Genomic DNA, 20,115 nt, shown 5'->3' with positions numbered 1-20,115 from the left:
TGACCCATGAGTGCATTATTTCTCCAATGAGGACATGGGATATATCAGAAAAAGAAAACATCTCTCATCTCTTCAGAGAATACACAACCTTAATGGAGACTGGAACTACTGTAATGTTGGGAAGAAGATTACTTATTGATGAGCCCCAAACTTACCATAACTATTGTAGAGTCTGGATATACTTAACTGAAGCTCAGATCCTTGAATGGCTCATGAGAAATGGATTTAGAATGTTTATGCCAGTATGAGAAACATCCCCATCTTCTGGCAGAAGTGGTGCATCTTCAGTTAAAAAAGAATTCCAATGGTTTCATTGTCAACAGCACAGCTGACAACTGTCTTCGTTTGGATTTTCACTCACAACCAGTCAAGCAACAGGTAAGCAAAGCTGAGAAAGGAGATAGAAGCCTTCAAACTCATGTCCTGACAATTCCCAGACTCACCTGTCATGAATCCAAAATACTTCAAATAAGGAGTAAACAAAGTCTAATCAACAGGAATATGAAATGCACTCCAAGAGAAATAAGAGGAAGGTCTCTCTTCCCAGGGCCAAGACATAGAAGGTCCTGACTTCTCTAGCAAATAATGAATATATGAAAACCTTTCTCTAATAGACAAGGACATAAACATAACTGAATTGTACGTATCAATTAAACAATGGTGTTTAGAGAATATTAATTCTCCCCCTGATTCTAAAACAGACATTTCTGATCCATGTCACATCTGGAAATATGTCTCTGTCACTAGAGAAAACAGTCTGGAATTTCTCAGATATAATTATGCTTGGTGTATGCACTAACATTAGTTTTCCAATATCCATCCTGTTCTGTGGACTCTCCCTCCCTGCTCTAACCTGCATTTGCCCTTCTAGGTAGACTTTTCCTAAATCATCTTGGTTCTTTGACATGTTTGGTATAACAAAGTAACTCCAAAACTGAGTTCTAGATAGCACATGAATGCATTTGGATAATGTTCTAGTTTGCTAATGCTGTTGGAATGCAAAACACCAGAAATGGACTGGCTTTTATAAAAGGGGATTTATTTGGTTACACAGTTACAGTCTTAAGGCCATAAAGTGTCAAAGGTAATGCATCAACAATTGGGTACCTTCACTGGAGGATGCCCAGTGGGAAGGCACATGGCTGGCATCTGCTCCAAAGTTCTGGTTTCAAAATGGCATTCTCCCAGGATATTCCTCTCTAGCCTGCAGTTCCTCAAAAATATCACTCTAAGTTGCTCTTGGCACATTTGTCCTCTCTTACCTTCTCTGGAGCAAAAGTCTGCTTTCAAACGCAGTCTCCAAAATGTCTCTGAAGCTGCAGCTTCTCTGAGCTCCTGTGCATTCTTCAAAGTGTCCCTCTTGGCTGTAGCAAGCTGGCTCCTTCTGTCTGAGCTTATACAGTGCACCAGTAAACTAATCAAGGCTCATGCTGAATAGGCGGGGCCACACCTCCATGGAAATTATCAAATGAAAGATCTCACCCACAGTTGAGTGATCACATCTCCATGGAAACATCCAATCAAAAGTCTCCAAACCAATCAATACCAATATGTTTCCTGCCCACACAAGACTGCATCAAAGATAATGACATTTGGGGGGGACATAATACATCCAAACCAGTAAATTTCACCCCCTGGACCCCAAAATGACATGATCTTTCTATATACAATATACATTCATCCCATCACAATATCACAAAAACTTAAATCATTTAAGTAACAATAGGTAAGTACAAGATCCCATCAAAATCAGTTAAAAGCATGGTCTGTCCAAAAGCAAAATTACCCTCTGGCTCTGTACCGGCAAACCTTAGAACAAATTATCTGTTTCCAATATACAAAGGAGAGACAGCCATAGGGTAAACATTCCCATTGACATAAAGATAAACTGAAAGGAAAACAGGAAAACGGGACCAAACAATTCCTAAAACCCACAGGGAAATGCCATTAGATTTCAAAGTCTGAGAGTCATTTAAAGAATGATGTTTTCTCCTTGGGGCTTGCGAGTGGGAGTCTAACCCTTCCTAACGGCCTTTGTGGCAGCCTTTTTATCTCCAAATGCTCGGGTGAGTGCTCCAACATATCCACACATTGGGGAGACCACCTTTTCTCGGCCCCACCCTCCTCAAACATCAGGTTGCCACCCAGACTCTGCCTTTCTAGGGCAAAGTTTCTATCCTCTCTGAACCATGTGGTGGCAGCCAGGCTCTCCCCAATTCCCAGGGAATGTGCACCTTCTTTGGGCCTGCAGTGGCAAAATTCTTACTGAGCAGTGGGGCGGAAGGCCCACCCTTGACCTCCAGGGCAAACTCACCCTTTCCATGTGTGTGGGCCACTCTGCTCTCCCAGCCCAAGACCTCTTGATTCCAGACCTCAGCCTCCATGGCTCTGTCTTTGAAGAAATTTTTCCTTCAATTTGTTCCTTGCCTGTCTCCTCCAGTCCAGATCAGCAGTATCTCTATCTATACAGATCTCACAAAAATTCTGGCTTTGCATGAAACACATAGGGTTAAAAGCTGTCAAAGCATCTAAGGTAATGCATCAACAATTGGGTACTTTCACTGGAGAATGGCCAATGGCATCCAGAAAACCTCTGTTAGTTGGGAAGGCATGTGGCTGGCATCTGCTCCAGAGTTCTCATTTCAAAATGGCTTTCCCCCAAGACATTCCTCTCTAGGTTGCAGCTTCTCTCCACAATGTCACTCTCCATTACTCTTGGGGCATTTGTCCTCTCTTAGCTTCTCCAGAGCAAGTGTCTGTTAGCTGGGAAGTCATGTGGCTGGTGTCTGCTCCAGAGTTCTGGTTTCCAAATGGCTTTCTCCCAGGATGTTCCTCTCTAGGCTGCAGTTCCTCAAAAACAGCACTCTTAGTTGCACTTGGGGCATTTATCCTCTCTTACCTTCTCTGGAGCAAAAGTCTGCTTTCAAAGGCCATCTTCAAGATGTCACTGTAAGCTGCAACTTCTCTCTCAGCTCTTGCGCATTGTTAAAATTGTCCCTCTTGGCTGTAACAAGCTTGCTCCTTCTGTCTTAGCTTATAAAGTGCTCCAGTAAACTAATCAAGGCCCAGGCTGAATGGGCAGGCCACACCTCCATGGAAATTTTCCAATGAAAGACCTCACCTACAGTTGAGTGATCACATCTCCATGGAAACATCCAAAGTCTCCAACCCAATCAACACCAATACATTTCCTGCCCACACAAGACTGCATCAAAGATAATGGTGTTTGGGGGGGACATAATACATCCAAACCAGCAGAGACAGCCACCAAGAAACAATATATTTAGATCTATGCAATGTCTTGATCAATTTGGAGGGATCAATGCCTCCCAGCATGCAAATATAATCATGAAAATCCCCCCATTAGGAAATATCAGAAGTATGAGTCATAATGTCATTGTCATATCCCACAACCCTCATAGAATTAGGAGGGCTCAGAAGGTATAGAATGAAGATTTGGGGGAGAAAATCTATTTGCTCACACTGCTAGTTTTGTGAACAGGTAGCTGAAATCTTTTTTGTATACTAACCATGATCAGCTGTGACAGCCTACATTTCATTATTAATATATGTGCATGGATGTGTATAATATAAATCCTCTAAAACATCATTAATAATTACATTCATTTTGTGGACAAATAATGAAAATGTGTCATAAAAAGAGGCAGAATTAACTTACTGATTTGTACCTGAGGTCCAGGGCAAAACTGGCTGCATTAAATAAACTTAGACAATTACATATTTTTGAAAAGCTTAATCCTCATACTAACCCTGATGATACAGGTTAATTTATTCTGTATACCTTCTGTGAACTATATTTCTGTTGTCCCTGTATTTACCCCATCAGTCCAATAAACATCTGAGCATTTACCATTTCTGCCCTCATGGGAGGTGACTGTAATTAACTCTCATCTATTTCTGCATCTGACACAGCACATTCCTGGTGCTATCAGATGTATCTTGATAACTGAATCATTCTTCCACATTCTATAATCACTTCAAGTCTCATAGTTTTGAATCTCACATAAACTCACATTTCATATTTCCTTCAGCAGATAGGATTAAACTCAGAATAATCAGATGAATGATGTAATTTGATAAATCAATTCAGATTAACACCAAAATCTCTACAATTATTACTGCATTCATACCATTAGTTATTCTCTCTCATTGAAGGGGCACTACCACTGATTGAATTCCTGTCTTTCCAGTTTCTACAGAAAATACAATAGTGTTTAAAATTGAAATCCTCACCAGCAACCTCTCCTCTTACCACAATCACCTAGTAAATTAAACTAATTTTGTCTTCTATTTTGAAACAAAATGCCTCTGTACCAATTTCATCTCTAATCCTGTTCCTTTCACAATCAAACTGCATAACCATTTTTACCCATTCCTCACACTACTGCTTCAAATGATGACTTACCATCACTAAAGATGTATCTTAAATGAATTATGCTACCATCTCCAATGCACTCCCCATAAATAAAATCCAGTCTGTGGGTCCCCATATGTAACTTGGAACCAAAGAACTATTGGAAGATAAGCTTTTCTTAGCTTTTTCTCAGATTTCTCTGACATCTCAGTACCCTAAGTGTATTCAAGCTATTCTAGTCACTCACTTCTCTTGCATTCCGCATGGTACTCCTCAATCAGTATTTGAATATTTCAAGACTCAATGCTTTCCTCTCTTCTCTCCCATTACTAGAGTTGAAGTAACTGGGGAAGTAAAAAAAAAAAAATCACATACCAACAAAATGTAAAAAGTAAGACACTACTTTGAAATAGCAATATATAGAAATTGACAGTATTTATAAAATGGAAATGGGTAAGGCCAGTTCCCATCTCATTGCTTGGAAAACTCCCCAGAATCCAAAAATGAGACATTGAGGTCAACTAAATTCTGAGGCAAGTTCAAAAGAATACTACAACTTGGTTCTCCTACCAAAGTTCTGAACTTTCAGCTCCTCTTTTTATGGAATAATTCAACCTCTATTTATGTCCCCTCTGTATAGGGAAAAACACTTAATAAATGTAATGAGTGACAAATTCCACGGAACAAACACTGGTTGCACAGATACCCAACCTAATCAGGGTCTATTTCATGAGAAAGACCCTGTTCACCTTGACTGGATTTACAAGATAAAGTCCTCATAACATGTTGAAAAACAAAGGATGATTTTAAACATTAAGTACTTTGCAGGTCATTCTTTGTTACAGGAAATATACAAAATCCGGCAGATATAACAGGGAATTAAATATGGTGGGTCTAATTCTAGACAGCTAGAATTCCCTCAAGGAAGGCTGGAACTAAAAATAAAGGGAAAATGAAGAAATATGAAAATTGGTGATGGACATAAATGTGAAAAAATGAAACAGGTTACTGAGACAGAAGATGGAGGAAAGTGGTGGGGCAGAGGCAACAGGGTACATGCTAGTAATTTTTAAAGATGTTTACTAACTTCCAAGTTAAAGCAGGGGGTCCATTCCATAAGTCTGTGTGTGAAGTAAAAATTAAAATTTAAGCACCTATCACAGTATACTACATTGTTTTCTTACTAAGAATTTGAATTCATGTTTGAGTGGAATTCAAGGGTTCACATTTATTAATTCCCTAATTTTAGTACATGTTACATATGAATATTGTAAATATCACTAGAACAGAGATATATATGCCTATACTGATATGTATATTAAGATAATTTTCCTTTTATAAAAAACAGAAAATTGTTTCTTTATGACTATTTAGATGATTAATGTAGAAGTTTCCCATGTTCCATATGGACTACAAATTCATATGCACACTGAAATCTCCTTGGAGCTTTAAAAATCATGAATAAGGAGTACCAGAACTGGGATATACCAAAGACTATTTTAAAATGGTCCTAAAATTGCTTAAACAGCTAAAGGAAAACATGGACAAGAAAGAAAGGAAATCAGGAAAATGATAGATGAACACAAAGAGAATACCAACGGAGAGATGAAAATTATGAAACCAAACAGACAGCAACAAAGTGACAAAAGAAAAAATTCCACAGAGAGCTTCAAAAACACACTGGGGGGAGCTAAGATGGAGGCATAGAGAGAAATGGAATTTAGTTAGTCCCCTGAAATAACTAATAAACAGGAACAATTAGTAAATAACCTAGATAACTGCAGGGGGATAACCATGACTGTCCACACATCATACACCAACCTGGGTTGGGTGGAAAAGCTGACATTACAGCATAAAATCTGCAAGTAAAAACTGTGTAAACTCATACCAGGAGCACCCTCCTGCCACGGGAGGCTGAGCTGCAGGATCTCACTGTAGGAGAAAGCAGCATATTCTGAGTGAGCAAATATAGCTCAGTCCAGCTCCAACTGCAGTTTTAATTAACAAATGTGGACTGCTGAATACAAGCTACAAACATTGACAAGCACAAATACCCTGAGGTCTACTCCCAGTGGAAAGGAGGTGGGGCTGACAGAGAGGAAAAAATAAAAAAAAGAAAAACATATGCACAGACTTTTAGAGACTGACCTTAGAGAGCCAGAAAACACCTGTGTCCTGGAAGGGGGAGCGCAGAAGACCAGGTGCCCTATATGACCAACAGGCAAAATTGGGGGGCCATGGACTGGCCCTGAAAGGGGGCTTGCTTTCTCTTTTTCTCTCTCTCAACCTTAGTAACTTCATGGACCCTCAACCAATTTCAGTCCACAGTGCTCTGACCCAGACAAGGGTGGAGTTGAAAGAGTCAGAGAAACAATTCAAATGCAGATAACCCCCTAAGGAGTATATCTTCCCTAAGAGGAGGGAGGTGGGGCCCAGCTCAAGGCCTGCCCTCCACTCAGAACTCAGACCCTAGGGATTGTGGGAAAAGTCAAAAGAGAAACAATCTAAGTTAAGTATTAAAGGGCCACACCTCTTTACACCAGCCAGGAGTGACAGGCTGACAGGAACCATCTGCTGGGCAGGTTAGGAAAAGCACAGTGACTAGAGACCTCATAGGAAAGTCTGTCAATCTCTATAACACAACCTCAGGGAGACTTAAAACTGTATATAACCACATTCTGAGATCTGAATTCATTCTGGTCAGGGAAAATCTGATTGGGGTAACCAGGGAAGACAGATAGCTAGATAACAGAGGACTACAAACTACACTGGGAAGGGCAGAGATATGGCCCAGTCAAAGGAACCAACTTACACCTCAATCAATATGCAGTTGAGATAGTTTCACTTTAATGAATCAGTCAATTAAAGATTTTCAAAGAAATGTGCTAAAAAAAATTTAAAAAAAATCACTGAGTTCAGGGAATATATGGGAAGACAGATAAAGGATATAAAGAAAACACCAGGTGAACATAAGGTAGAAATCCAAAGTGTGAAAAAACTACTGGCAGAAACAATGGAAATGAAGGGCACAACACAAGAGATGAAAAACACAATGGAGACATACAACAGCAGATTTCAAGAGGCAGAAGAAAACACTCAGGAACTGGAGAAAGAGTCACCTGAAATACTACACACAAAAGAACAGATACGAAAAAGAATGGAAAAAAATATGAGCAATGTCTTAGGGGATTGAATGACAATATGAAGAACAGGAATGTACACATCATGGGTGTCTCAAAAGGAGGAGAGAAGGGAAAAGGGGCAGAAGCAATAATAGAGGAAATAATCAGTGAAAATTTCTCATCCCTTAAGAAAGACATAAAATTGCACATCCAAAAAGTGCAGCATACCCCAAACAGAATAGATCTGAATAGACCTATGCTAAGATACTTAATCAGATTACGAAAGGTCAAAGACAAAGAGAGAATCCTGGAAGCAGCAAGAGAAAAGTGAATTGAATACAAAAGAAGTTTGATAAGACTATGTGGATTTCTCAGTAGAAACCATGAAGGCAAGAAGAAAGTGGTGTGATATATTTAAGATACTGAAGGAGGAAAAACCGCCAACCAAGAATCCTATATCCAGCAAAACTGACCTTCAAATATGAGGGAGAGTTTAAAATATTCTCTGACAGACAATGAGAGAGTTTGTAAACAAGATACCTGCTCTACAGGAAAAGGGAGCACTACAGACAGATAAGGCAAGACAGGAATGACAGGTTCGGAACACAGTTTTGGGTGATGGTAGCACAACAATGTAAGTACACTGAACAAAGATGACTGTGAGTATGGTAGAAAGAGGAAGCTTAGGAGCATGTGGGACACCAGAAGAAAAGAGGAAAGATAAAGACTGGGACTGCATAACTCAGTGAAACCTAGAGTGCTCAACAACTGTGATAAAATGTACAAACTTTTCACATGATGGAGAACAAATGAATGTCAACCTTGCAAGGTGTTTAAAATGGGGTGGTATTGGGGAAAAATACAATCAATGCAAACTAGAGACTATAGTTAAAAGAAACATTGTATTATGCTTCCTTTAAGGTAACAAAAGCAATATACCAAAGCTAAATGCCTATCTGAGGGGGGATATAAAGGAAGGGTATGGGACTCTTGGCATTGGTGATATCTGACTTTTATTGTACTTTAGTTTAATTCTATCTTTTCTTTTGTTGCTTTTTAGTTGCCTTTTTTTTTTTTTCTTGTCTATCTTCTTTGACTCTTCCTCCTCCTTTGTGGAGGAAATGAAGATGTCCTTAGATAGATAGTAGTGATAGTGGTGAATGCATAAATACATGATTATACAGGGAACCATCAGTTGCTTACTAGGGACAGAATGTATGGTGGGTGAACAAAACTGAAAAGAAAAAAAAAAAAAAAAACCAAAAAACAGGATGACAAAGAAACCTGGAGGGCACTATATTGAGTGAAATGAGTCAGCAACAAAAGGACAAATATTGCATGGCCTCACTGGTATGCATTAATTATAATATGTAAACTCATACACATGAAATATGTTACCAGGTTATAGAATGAAGCTAAGGAATGAGGAGCGGTTACATATTATGAACAGAATGTTTAAGTAGGGTGAACTTAAGTGTTTGGAAATGGACAGAGGTGACAGCAGCATGTTATTGTGAGAATAACTAACAGTGCTGACTAGTGTGTGAATGTGGTGGAAAGGGGAAGCTTAGAGTCATGTACGTCACCAGAAAGAAAGTTGGAGGTTAAAAGATGAGAATTTTTGAAACAGTGAATCTTGTGGTGGACAACGTCCAAGATTAACTGTACTAATATTAGAAATCTTTTTTCTGAACTAAAACAAATGTATGACACTACAAATAGAAGTTAATAATAGAAGAGTATATACGGAAAAATATACCTATTGCAAACTATGTACTAGTTAGTCATACTGTAACATTCTTTCATCAAATAACATATGTACTATACCAATACCATGAGTCAATAATGGAGGGGGAGTTAGGGGTATAGGAGGATTTGAGTTCTCTTTTGTGTTTTTATTTCCTTTCTGGAATAGTGGATGCACAGCTGTATCATGGTACAGTGGGCAATTGATGCTGCACATTGGATGATTGTATGGTATGTGAAAAATCTCAATAAAATTGAATTAAAAAAAAAACAGACTGGACTGGAGTAAGAGCTCCAAATATCAGTCATTCCACCAAAGGAACTATCAAACTGACAACAACTATTTGAATCAGTAACTTTGAAACTCCTGAGTCTAGTAGAATACCATGCAGCATCCAACAAAGTGCAGGAAGAGGCTGGCCAGTTGTAATAAATACCAATGAGTTTCACTCTTCCTACAATAGCTACCGTTCCCCCTACCCCAGACTCACGGTTGGCAGCAGTGGGGAAGGAGCTTGTGCTCTTGTGTAGTCTGCTGGTGCCATGGTGGAACATTAAGACAAGTTCCCCAGATTCTGGAGGTGTGTGGTCTGACCACAGATCTTTACCTTTGACCAGCTACTTCATATTGCTCTGGGACAGCTCTGAGAGCAGCCATTGCTCCAACCCCATTCAAAGCAGAAGAAATATCTTAAAGATAGTAACCTTCATAAAACTACAGAAAACAGTAAAGGGTTGCATTAACAAGGCAAGTGCTGATGGTCTTGGCCCACTTGCTGATACCCCACTCCCAAACTCTCCACAATGCAAGGTACAGCCAACTTGCACTCCCATTGTGGGTTCCAGGCCCCACTGCACAGGGAGAAGAGGGCCCTTGTGTGTGTACTGCGGTACGTGTTAATCAGTGCCAATCTTCCAGACAGAAGTCTAAGAGACTGAGTCAGGGAACATGTCTTGGGCTTACCATCCCAAAGTTTGTTCTGAGGGCATATAAGCTCCCTGCAGACAGTGGGATAGTGTGAGAAATACAGTTGAGCAGGCTGGAGAAGCGGGCTACATGCACTAAGTAATGCAAGACAGCAACCAAGAAGAAAAGGCCTATTTTAAAAAGAAGAAATGGGGGCATCCACCCATGAATAAAAAAAAATGACCTGGTATATAAAAGCAATGGAATATTATTCAGCCATAAAAAGGAATGAATTCCAGATCCTAAATGGTGGATTAGGAGAGACAGGAAAATTCTCCTCCATGAAAAACACTAGATAAAAGAAAGAAAATGCTCCAGAATACTGGTTCCAGGGACCCACTGGCTAAGAGAAGACAGACACCCCAAGAGCAACTAAGAGTGACACTTTTGATGAGTTGCAGCCTAGAAAGTCCTGGGAGAAAGCCATTTTGAAACCAGAACTCTGGAGCAGATGCAGCCACATGCCCTCCCAGTGAAGAGGTTTTCCAGACACTACTGACCACCCTCCAGTGAAGGACCTGATTGTTGATGCCTTATCTTGGACACTTTATGACCTCAAGACTGTAACTTTGCAACCAAATAAAACCCCTTTATAAACACTGATTCATTTCTGTTTTGCAAACAGGCATTATTAGCAAACTGGAACACTCTGCTAAGCTCTCTCTAATCAAGTCATTCACTAGGTCCCATCAGTTTTTCTTACAGGCCAGACTGGGCTATTAAATGGGTGTGAGTACTACAATGTAAACTCTAATTCCTTGATGGTAGCAGTAATTTCTTGATGCATACCTGGCAACTTACACTGATGGATTGCTACTGTCCAACTGGGGGAAGGTACCTTGACTGGTGACCACTTAGGATGTCCTCATTGGATGGTTCTGACCACTCAGCACTGGAGACAGAATTCACCTACAGTAGTTTGCAGTGCTTTCTGCAAAATATCATTTCCTAATTTATATTCTTGAACAGGAAATACATACAACATGTACTTTTGAGGCGGTAGCTGGCCAATCTGCATTAGTAACTGTTCTTTTGTTGCTTTAATACTTTGGCCTCTATACCTGGCAATGGCTAACATAGGCCCTCTGGGCCATGGCTGTTTTCTGTATACTGCAGTGCATTTTGATCCAGTATTCACTAGTGCTGAAATTTTATGTTCATTAGTGGGGACCAGAAAACAGTTGACTCAATAAGCAGCCTTTGATACCCAGTGTCCCCACATATAGCTTTTATTTGGAAACCTTGACTGATCCCCTGTATGAGGGGAAAGGGGGCTTGCCATGCCTCCTTGGCAGGAGTAGCAAGGGGCTCTTTATATTGTAAGGGCTGAGTTTTAGGCCAGAGATCATTTCTTCCTCTTGTGATCTGATTCTAAATTTGGTATATTTGCCTTTTTGGTAACTTACTCCATAACCTTACTAGCACAGGGTTTGAATATCAATATCTTCAACTTCAGTGCTGGTAACTACCAGATTAACCCCCATCTGTTTGTGCGACATGGATTGGACCATCGTGTCTTTTTGGGACACAGTCCATAGCCCTGACTCCAGCCCCCTTTTGCCTTAAACATTCAGATTCTCCTAGATCTGCTACTACTTGGGCAGCCCTGGAGTTGGATTGCCCCACCAATGTGCTAAGAATGGGCACCATTATCCCATACCATTGATTTGGGGCACTCTGTAAGATTGTGGTTTGTATGCCCCTGGTAAAAATTTTGCTATCTGGTCCCACAAAGTTAGCATAAACAGCCTGTATCATTCCTAGTCCCCTTAGTATAGCTTGCAATGCATTAAGCATGCTCCAATCGAGAGTGACTTGGGGCATGTCCATGACATTGGTCCAAGTTTCTTTACAGTGTCACCAACCAATTGAATAGTGAGCTAGACTCAGGTTGAGTGGCTAAAGAATATATACATTGGCTGAGGGAAGAGTCAATGGTAAGAAGATAATTTGCTTATTTGTCTTGAAAGCAGTATTCCCTCTGGGCAGTGTCCCCAAGAGCAGGAACATGCTTACATTCCTCAATTTCAGGTTCCCAGTCAAATGGTAGCTTATTGTGATCTGAAGTAAAATCAACAGGATCCCGGGGAGGAATCTGGACCTGGCCTCATGGAATGGAGATCTTGACCAAAAGGGGATGTGAAATGAAATAAGTTTCAGCGGCTGAGAAACTCCAAAAGGAGCCGAGAGGTCACTCTGGTGGGCACTCCTATCCACAATACAGACAACCCTTTCTAGGTTCTAATGAATTGGAACAGCTAGCAGTAAATACCTGAATCTATCAAACTAAAACCCAGAACCCTTGAATCTTGAAGATGATTGTATAAAAATGTAGCTTATGAGGGGTAACAATGTGATTGGGAAAGCCATGTGGATCACGCTCCCCTTTGTCCAGTGTATGGATGGATGAGTAGAAGAATAGGGGAAAAACAAAAAAAAAAAACAAAAAAAAAAAGTTTTTTTTTTTTCCTACTTTGTTCTTTTTCACTTTAATTTTTATTCTTGTTACTTTTGTGTGTGTGGTAATGAAAATGTTCAAAAATTAATTTTGGTGATGGACACAACTATATGGTCATAGTGTGAACAACTGATTTTACATTTTGTATGACTGCATGGTATGTGACTGTACATCAAGAAAATTGAATTATTTAAATAAAAATAAATAAGTAAACAAATAAACAAACAGGATCCCACACTTTGGGATACTAATCATGAGCAGTCATGACATCCCTGACTTGCTCTCTGGGCAGCCTGCACCCTCTCACTCCAGCATACTGGCATGCTAATGCCTTTCAACTTTTATCTTCATAGCAGAGTCTCACATTTAATGCATTCTTCAAATCTGCTTGGCTATCTGCATGTATCTTTCTACTTAGGTTCCCCTTCTGGGTGGTGAACCTCAGCTTTGACAGCCAGGGCCTCTTGGCTGAGCACACAACTCCTAATAGAGGTCATGTAACAGATGTGGTGGCCTGATGGCTCTCCCTTTTCTTATGAAACCCTAACCATTCTTTGGCCTGTTTCAGAACCAGCAATGCAACCAGGAAGTTTTCAGTGTTGCCACACTCCCCTGATGGCTCACGCTCATCTGGGAGGGGTCTCCCCATATGAATACTTCAGGCCTTCCTAGTATTCTACATGTCTATCTACTTTCCCAGGCCTCATAATGCTCATTATATCCAGCACATCCTTGGTCTCCCAGATGGCAAACCAAATGTTATTACATAGATTGGTTCCAAGACTGAAGAACACACCTGGCATGGAGTGGCCTGAGATTAATTAGGGACTTAAAAACAGGAGATGATTTTTCCTGATGGCAGCAGATTGGGAAAGTGAAATCAGCATTCCACCATTTTGCAGACAGAAGGAGTGCCAAAGGAGTGGGGGGAGGTTTATAAGGGTTTGTGAAAATGAATTTCTCATGAGATTTGATTACAACAGGATTTCATGAGATTTGGTTACAAGTTTTCCCAAGATTTGGTTACTAACAGTAATTAGGGGAGGGAAGTTTTAATGCTTTCCCTCCTGGGGAGGAGGGGCCTATTGCCTGGTCATGTAGGCAGCTGTGTGTATTGCAGTAATGGAGGAGGGGGCAGGACCCTGGGTCCTGGATCCTCATAGTAGCCTAGCTTCTAAAACAAACACCATAAAATGGGATTTAAAAATGGGAATTTATTGGCTCATGGTTCTGAAGTTAGAAGACTTGCTTCCTCCTGGGGTTATCTTCTGGCTGCCCAGCAATCTTTGGAGCTCCCTGGAGTTTCCAGCACTTGGCAATGTACATGGTGTCTTCTATTTCTTCTGAGGTTCATTAATTTCCAGCTTGTGAATGCTCCCATGGCTTCTCCTCCTGTGCCAAATTTCCTTTGCTTTTAAGAACTTCAGCCATTCTGGATGAAGGCATACCCTCATTCAGTTTGGTCGTAACTTTTTAATAACATCTTAAAGTTCATATTTACAAATGACTTAATACACACAGAATCAGGGTTGTGACCTGAACATGCCTTTTGTGGGGGACATGATTCAATTACCAATGTGAGGGAAGGTCATCTTCCTTGTCCATATTTCTTCATCTGTCAAATTTGGGTGATATTTTAACCAACTCATATTTCTGAATAAAATTTGATACATGTAGTGTTTTGAAGTTACCTTGATAAACACTAACATTGTTAGTCATAATGATAAATAATAATTACTCTTATTGAGTTTTTAATTTCCTGAAGCTCTTTCTGAGCCCAGTGTATGCCCATTTGTGCTCTCCTTATGAGAACTAAGAAACTTGAGCCTTAATATATTTTACCAACTTAGAAAAATTTACATCCAAGTTGGACAGAATTTTATAGAGGTATTTGATTAGTGACTAAATCATAACAATCATAAACAATGTCAATCCTTAAAGAGGGGACATGGCCACAATTATTCAGATTTCCTAAATATTATCAAGTATCTGCAAGTCAATTATTTATTCCCAAAAGGAATAATTTTAACAAGATCAAAAACCTGGCAATGAATTAAGAAAGGAGCCAATTTTATAGAAAAATTTCCATCTTCAATATTAGAACACCTGGATTTTTATTAAGGTAGCTAAAAGGAATACTCACAATAGATGCTATAATTTAAACTAAGTCATTCAATGAATATTCTTATGAATTAGATGTGAAACATGATTAACAATTTTGATAAAATAGAAAAGGGAAACCTTTGAAATCATCTAATGGGTCACTAAAGAGCATGGGACAAACATACACTTCGTATACTTGTCTACAAAAAAAATGAGTTCCTGATGACAATCCACTGTCATTGCTGTTATTAAATTATGTTTTAAATGTATCTGAACCTGAAATCAATGCATCTAAGTATTCATAAATTTTAACAGTTTGAACTATGTTTTCTTTTTTTGTCCCATTTTTTAGCCATCTCTGTTCATATTTCATTGAAAGGGTTTGAGTCAGTTAACAGCAATGGCTTCTTATCATCTTTGAAAATGACACACGTAGCCCCCATATACATCCAAATTAATCTCCAGCATTCCTTGGTTTGGGCACTGACTCCTTCAGTCTCCTCAAATACTTCCCTCAGGAGTGGTTTCCTTAAACATTAATCCCCAAAACATGGGCTTTAATAAATAACATACAAAAACAATGTCTTTCATTCTATCAATAAAGTTCCTGAACCTCTTCATATGCCAAATTCTGGTGTTCAAAGTTGAGACAGACCTGATATCTAATCTCTTGGAGTTCACTGTCTGGGAGAGGAGACGGATAAGAAAACTGTATTAGTAGAAGTAAATACTTGCTAAAAACAAAAAGGTTTGGTGAGCTTTGGATAAGCACCACATTGTACTTGAATATTCAGTGAAGACTTCCAAACTCTACCTAGGTCAATATGTGAAAGGCCATGCTGGATGCTGCTGCAAAGTGCTCCAAGAATGATAAACCATTTAGCTCTAGCAGACATATACAGGATAACAGCAGCAGAACATATATTCTTCTTCTATGTACATGGAATATTCTCCAGGGTTGGCTGGAGATATCTGGTCATTAAATAAGTTCAAAAGTTTTTAAAAGATTAAAGCAAGACAAATTATCTTCAACCATAATGAAATGAAACTAAAAATTAATAAGAGAAGGAAAGCTGGAAAATCCACATGTAAGTGGAAAATAAACAATGCATTTTTCAGCAACCAGTGGATAAAAAAATAAATCACAAAGGAAATTAGAAAATATTTTGAAATGAATAAACATAACACAACATAAGCGAACTGTAGGATGAAATGACAGGAGTGCTCAGAAACAAATTTAGAGGTGGATACACCTACTTCAGTAAACAATTAAATCCAATAACTTAAATCCTACCTCTACATATTAAGAAAGTACAAAAAAAAGAGCAAACTAAACCAAAAATTATGAGGATGGAAATAATAAAGATCAGAGTGGACACAGATGGAATAGGAAAAAGAGAAAACAATTAGAGAAAATCACCAAAAAAAAGTTGGTACTTTAAAAAGATCAACATAATTTCCAAATCTTTAGCTAGACTCACAAGAAAAAATGAGAGAAAATATGAATATCAAAACGTAAAAATGAAATCATGGACATGACTACTGAGTATAGAAGTTAAAATGTCAAAACATAATACTATGAACTGAACACCAAGAAATCTGATAACTTAGAAGAAATGGAACTCTTATAGAAACATGCAAAATACAAAACCTGACTGAAGAAGATAAAGCATATCTAAGCAGAACTATACCAAGAAAAAAGAGTGAACGAGAAATTGAAAATCCCTCCCCCCCCGGGAAAAAAAATCCAGGAAAAGATGGTTTCACTGTTGAAATCTATGAAACATTTAAAGAAGAATTAGCACCAATCCCTCTCAAACTCCACCAAGAAAAAGATAAGGGAATACTTCCTAATTAATTCTGAGTCCAGCATTGTGCCTTTATGAAGAGCAGACAAAAGCAATAAAACTACAATTATCATTCATGGATACAAATGCCAAAATTCTCAAGAAAATACTATCAAACCAGATGCAGAATAATATTAATAGGACTACAGATTATGACCAAGTGGAACTTAGCTTAAGAATGCCAGGACTGTGTTAATGTACAGAAATCAACCATTGTAATACACATTAACAAACTGGTAAAAATAAGATCATCTACTTTGATGCAGGAAGAAAACATTTGATGAAACTCAACATTTTCATGATAAAAACAAAGGCAATATCACAAAGCTAAATGTCTATAAGAGAGGGATATAAAGGAGATGTATGGGATTCTTGGTGCTGTTGTCTGACATTTTTTCTTTTGTTGCTTTTAGTCATCACATTTTTTCTTTCTTTTCCTCTTTTTACTTTTTTGCCTCATCCTCTTTGTGGAAGAAATGGAAATGTCCTTACCTAGGTTGCAGTAGTGAATGCATAACTGTGATTATACAGAGAACCACTGATTGTTTACTTAGGATAGGAATGTATGGTGTGTGAATAAAGCCACCTGAAAAGCAGAGGGAAACAAATGCTGGAGAAAATGTGGAGAAAGGGATGCACCCCATCACCACTGGTGGGGAAGTAGAATGGTGCAGCCCATCTGAAGGGCAGTGTGGTGGTTGCACAGGAAGCTAAGCATAGGGTTGACATATGCTCCTGCAACTTGGTTACTGGGTATATACTCGGTAGAACTGAAAAGAGGGACATGAAGGGATATTTACATATTGGGCTTTATGGTGGCAGTATTCATGATTTGCAGTGGATGGAAGTGACCTAAGCATACATCAACTGATGAATGGAATGGCAAATTTGGAGTGGAATATTGAACTGCTACAAGGAGTGACACTGTGAGGTAAATAGACATTGAGAACAGTATGTTGAGTGAAATAAACCAGAAACAAAAAGAAAAATACTATAATGCCTCACTAATATGGGTGAAATATAATGTGCAAACTCTAAGAATTGAGTATGGGAGCACAAGTTTATCAGGGGAAGGCTTATTGTAAAGATTCATAGATTATAAGCTCTTACAGCAGTTACATCTATTCCTGAGCTGTAATGGTTATTTCTAAACTCTGAGATGCTGAGCTCTTTGTGTATAGCCTGGTTGGTCCCTTGAACTTTGGGTATCTGTGTGACACCTGAGACTCAGAGCCAGAGCCAGAGTCTGGCAGCTATGAATGTCGGCATTATCCCATACAGCAAATGTTAAAGAGTCTGAAAAAGATCTGACTTCAATTAGAGACAAGAATGAAATGGACTTGGTTGGGATTAAGGTAAATCAGACTGAAGGGTAAAGGATATCATCAATGGTGTTTTTGAAGCTTCAGCTTCTGGGTAGGACCAAAGGAAGAGATGCTTATTAGGTGCAAAATCTGTACTTTTGTAATGCATTATATAATTTCACTTGCATGTTCAGTTCATTCAAACAACATGGAGCATTTATTGGGGAGTGAAGTCTGGTGGGTTTGTGCAGGTTAGTGTGAAGCCCCAGTACATCCTAGAACAATACTGGCAGAGAATGAAGATGTAGTAGCAAAGCCCCCTAGACGGACTGTGGGATAATGTGGAAATATTAAATTTCCCCACCTGGGGAATTAATGATATTCTCACAAGCACCAGAGGCTACCAAATCAGAAGGCCGAACCTTCGATCTTGGGGCCTGCCCTTAAAAAGTTTGTTACTAAAAGGGAGAGGCTAAGCCTACTTAAAATGGTGCCTAAGAGTCAGCCCCAGAGAACCTCTTTCTTTGCTCAAATGTGGCCTCTCTCTAAGCCAACTCAGCAGGTAAACTCACTGCCCTCCCCTGTACATGGGATGTGACTCCCAAGGATGTGGAACTTCCCGGCAACATGGGGCATGACTTGTGGTGATGAACCTGGCCCTGGCATCATGGGATCAAGAAAGCCTTTGTTTTAGTTTGCTAATGCTGCCATTATACTAAATACGAGAAATGGACTGGCTTTTATAACGGGGTTTATTTGGTTACAAGGTTTACAGTCTGAAAGCCAAGGAAATATCCAAAGGCATCAACTGTAGGGTATCTTCACTGAAGAACACCAATGTCATCTGGAAAACCTGTTAGCTGGGAAGGCACACTTGCATGTGCTTCCTCCTAGGTTGTGTATCAAAATGGCCTTCTACCAGGACATTTCTCTCTAGGTGTTTGGGGATATTCTCTTACTTTCTCCCAGGCAAACTCTGGAATAGCAAAAATCTACTTTCAATGGCTATCTTCAAAATGTCTCTTGGCTGCATCAGGAGTCTGCAACTCCAAGCATGTCTCAAGCATCAGCATAAGAAAGCATCTGGGCATGTGTGGCTCCCTTTTAAAGTATTCCAATGATTAAATCAAGACCCATGTTGAATGGGTGGGGCCACATCTCCAAGGAAATCTAATCAAAGGTATTACCCACAGGTGGGTGGGTCACATCTCCATTGAAACAACTTAATCAAAAGATTCCAACATAACCAACACTAATATGTCTGCCCCCACAAGATTGCATTAAAGAACCTGGTGTTTTGGGGGACATAATACTTTCAAACTGGCACAACCTTCTTGACCAAAAGGGGGAAGAGAAATGAAACAAAATCAAGTTTCAGTGACTCAGAGATTTTGAAAAGAGTTGAGAGGTCATTCTGGAGGTAACTCCTATTCATTTTATACACACACACATATATGTGTGTGTGTGTATACATATATACATAAAATCCCTTTATCATTTTTAGTATATTAGAATATCTAGAAGGAAATATGTGAAACTATTGAGCTTTTCAATCCAGTATCTTTGATTCTTGAAGATAATCATATAACTATAAAGCTTATATGATGTGACTGTGTGAAAGTGAAAACCTTATGACACACTCCCTTTACACTGTTTATGGACAGATGAGTAAAAAAATGGGAACAAAAAGCAAATGAATAATAAGGGGGCAGGAGGAGCTTGGGATATTTGAGGTATTCTTTTTTTATTTTTATTCTTATCTTTAATTTTTGGAGTAATGAAAATGTTCAAAAATTGTGGTAATGAATACACAACTACAAAATGATACTGTGAACAACTGTACACTTTGGATGACTATGGTATGTGAATATATTCCAATAAAATTGCATTTAAAAACAAACAAACAGCAGAGGCTTACAGTAACAGGTTTTGTTTTTTATTCACATTACATGTTGGCTGTACATAAACTGCAGTAGGGTTTTGTATGCTTTTTCTTTATTTTAGGATTCAGCCTGAAGAAGCAACTCTTATGTATGAGAAAATGCAATGATGGAATCACTCATTGGTTCCTGAACCTTCTGTTCAGAAGTAGCAAACAAAACTCCTAAATCACATTTCATTGGTCTCAGCAAATCACATGGGCAAGTCTGATATTAGGGGGCATGAATGTATAATCCTTTTATAGGGAGAAGC

General features: G+C 39.0%; 2 protein-coding genes across 6 annotated transcripts in view; both read right to left on the bottom strand.

The window, feature by feature from the left end:
• LOC119534686 (zinc finger protein 596-like) overlaps window positions 1-20,115 on the bottom strand; it is a 176,059-nt gene that overhangs the window by 123,480 nt on the left and 32,464 nt on the right. The window lies entirely within an intron of this gene.
• The window catches only part of LOC119534685 (zinc finger protein 596-like), a 49,930-nt gene that overhangs the window by 16,493 nt on the left and 13,322 nt on the right, over window positions 1-20,115 (bottom strand). For 2 of the 5 annotated variants that reach the window (XM_037837314.1, XM_037837311.1), the window contains exons 2-3: window positions 4,623-4,719; window positions 156-388 (exon numbers count right to left, since the gene is read on the bottom strand). The exons of 1 other annotated variant lie outside the window; for it this stretch is intronic. In XM_037837314.1, coding sequence (XP_037693242.1) covers window positions 156-158 — 3 coding nt within the window. In that variant the 5' untranslated portion in view covers window positions 159-388; window positions 4,623-4,719. Of the gene's footprint in view, window positions 1-155; window positions 389-4,622; window positions 4,720-10,999; window positions 11,142-20,115 lie in introns of all 5 variants that reach the window. 2 more of the 5 variants (XM_037837313.1, XM_037837312.1) reach the window with 2 other exon arrangements.

The sequence above is a fragment of the Choloepus didactylus genome, chromosome 5, assembly GCF_015220235.1.
Source record: "Choloepus didactylus isolate mChoDid1 chromosome 5, mChoDid1.pri, whole genome shotgun sequence".
NCBI classification, from domain to species: Eukaryota; Metazoa; Chordata; class Mammalia; order Pilosa; family Megalonychidae; genus Choloepus; species Choloepus didactylus.
The sequence above is the reverse complement of the archived record's forward strand: the minus strand, read 5'-3'. Positions and strand labels throughout refer to the sequence as shown.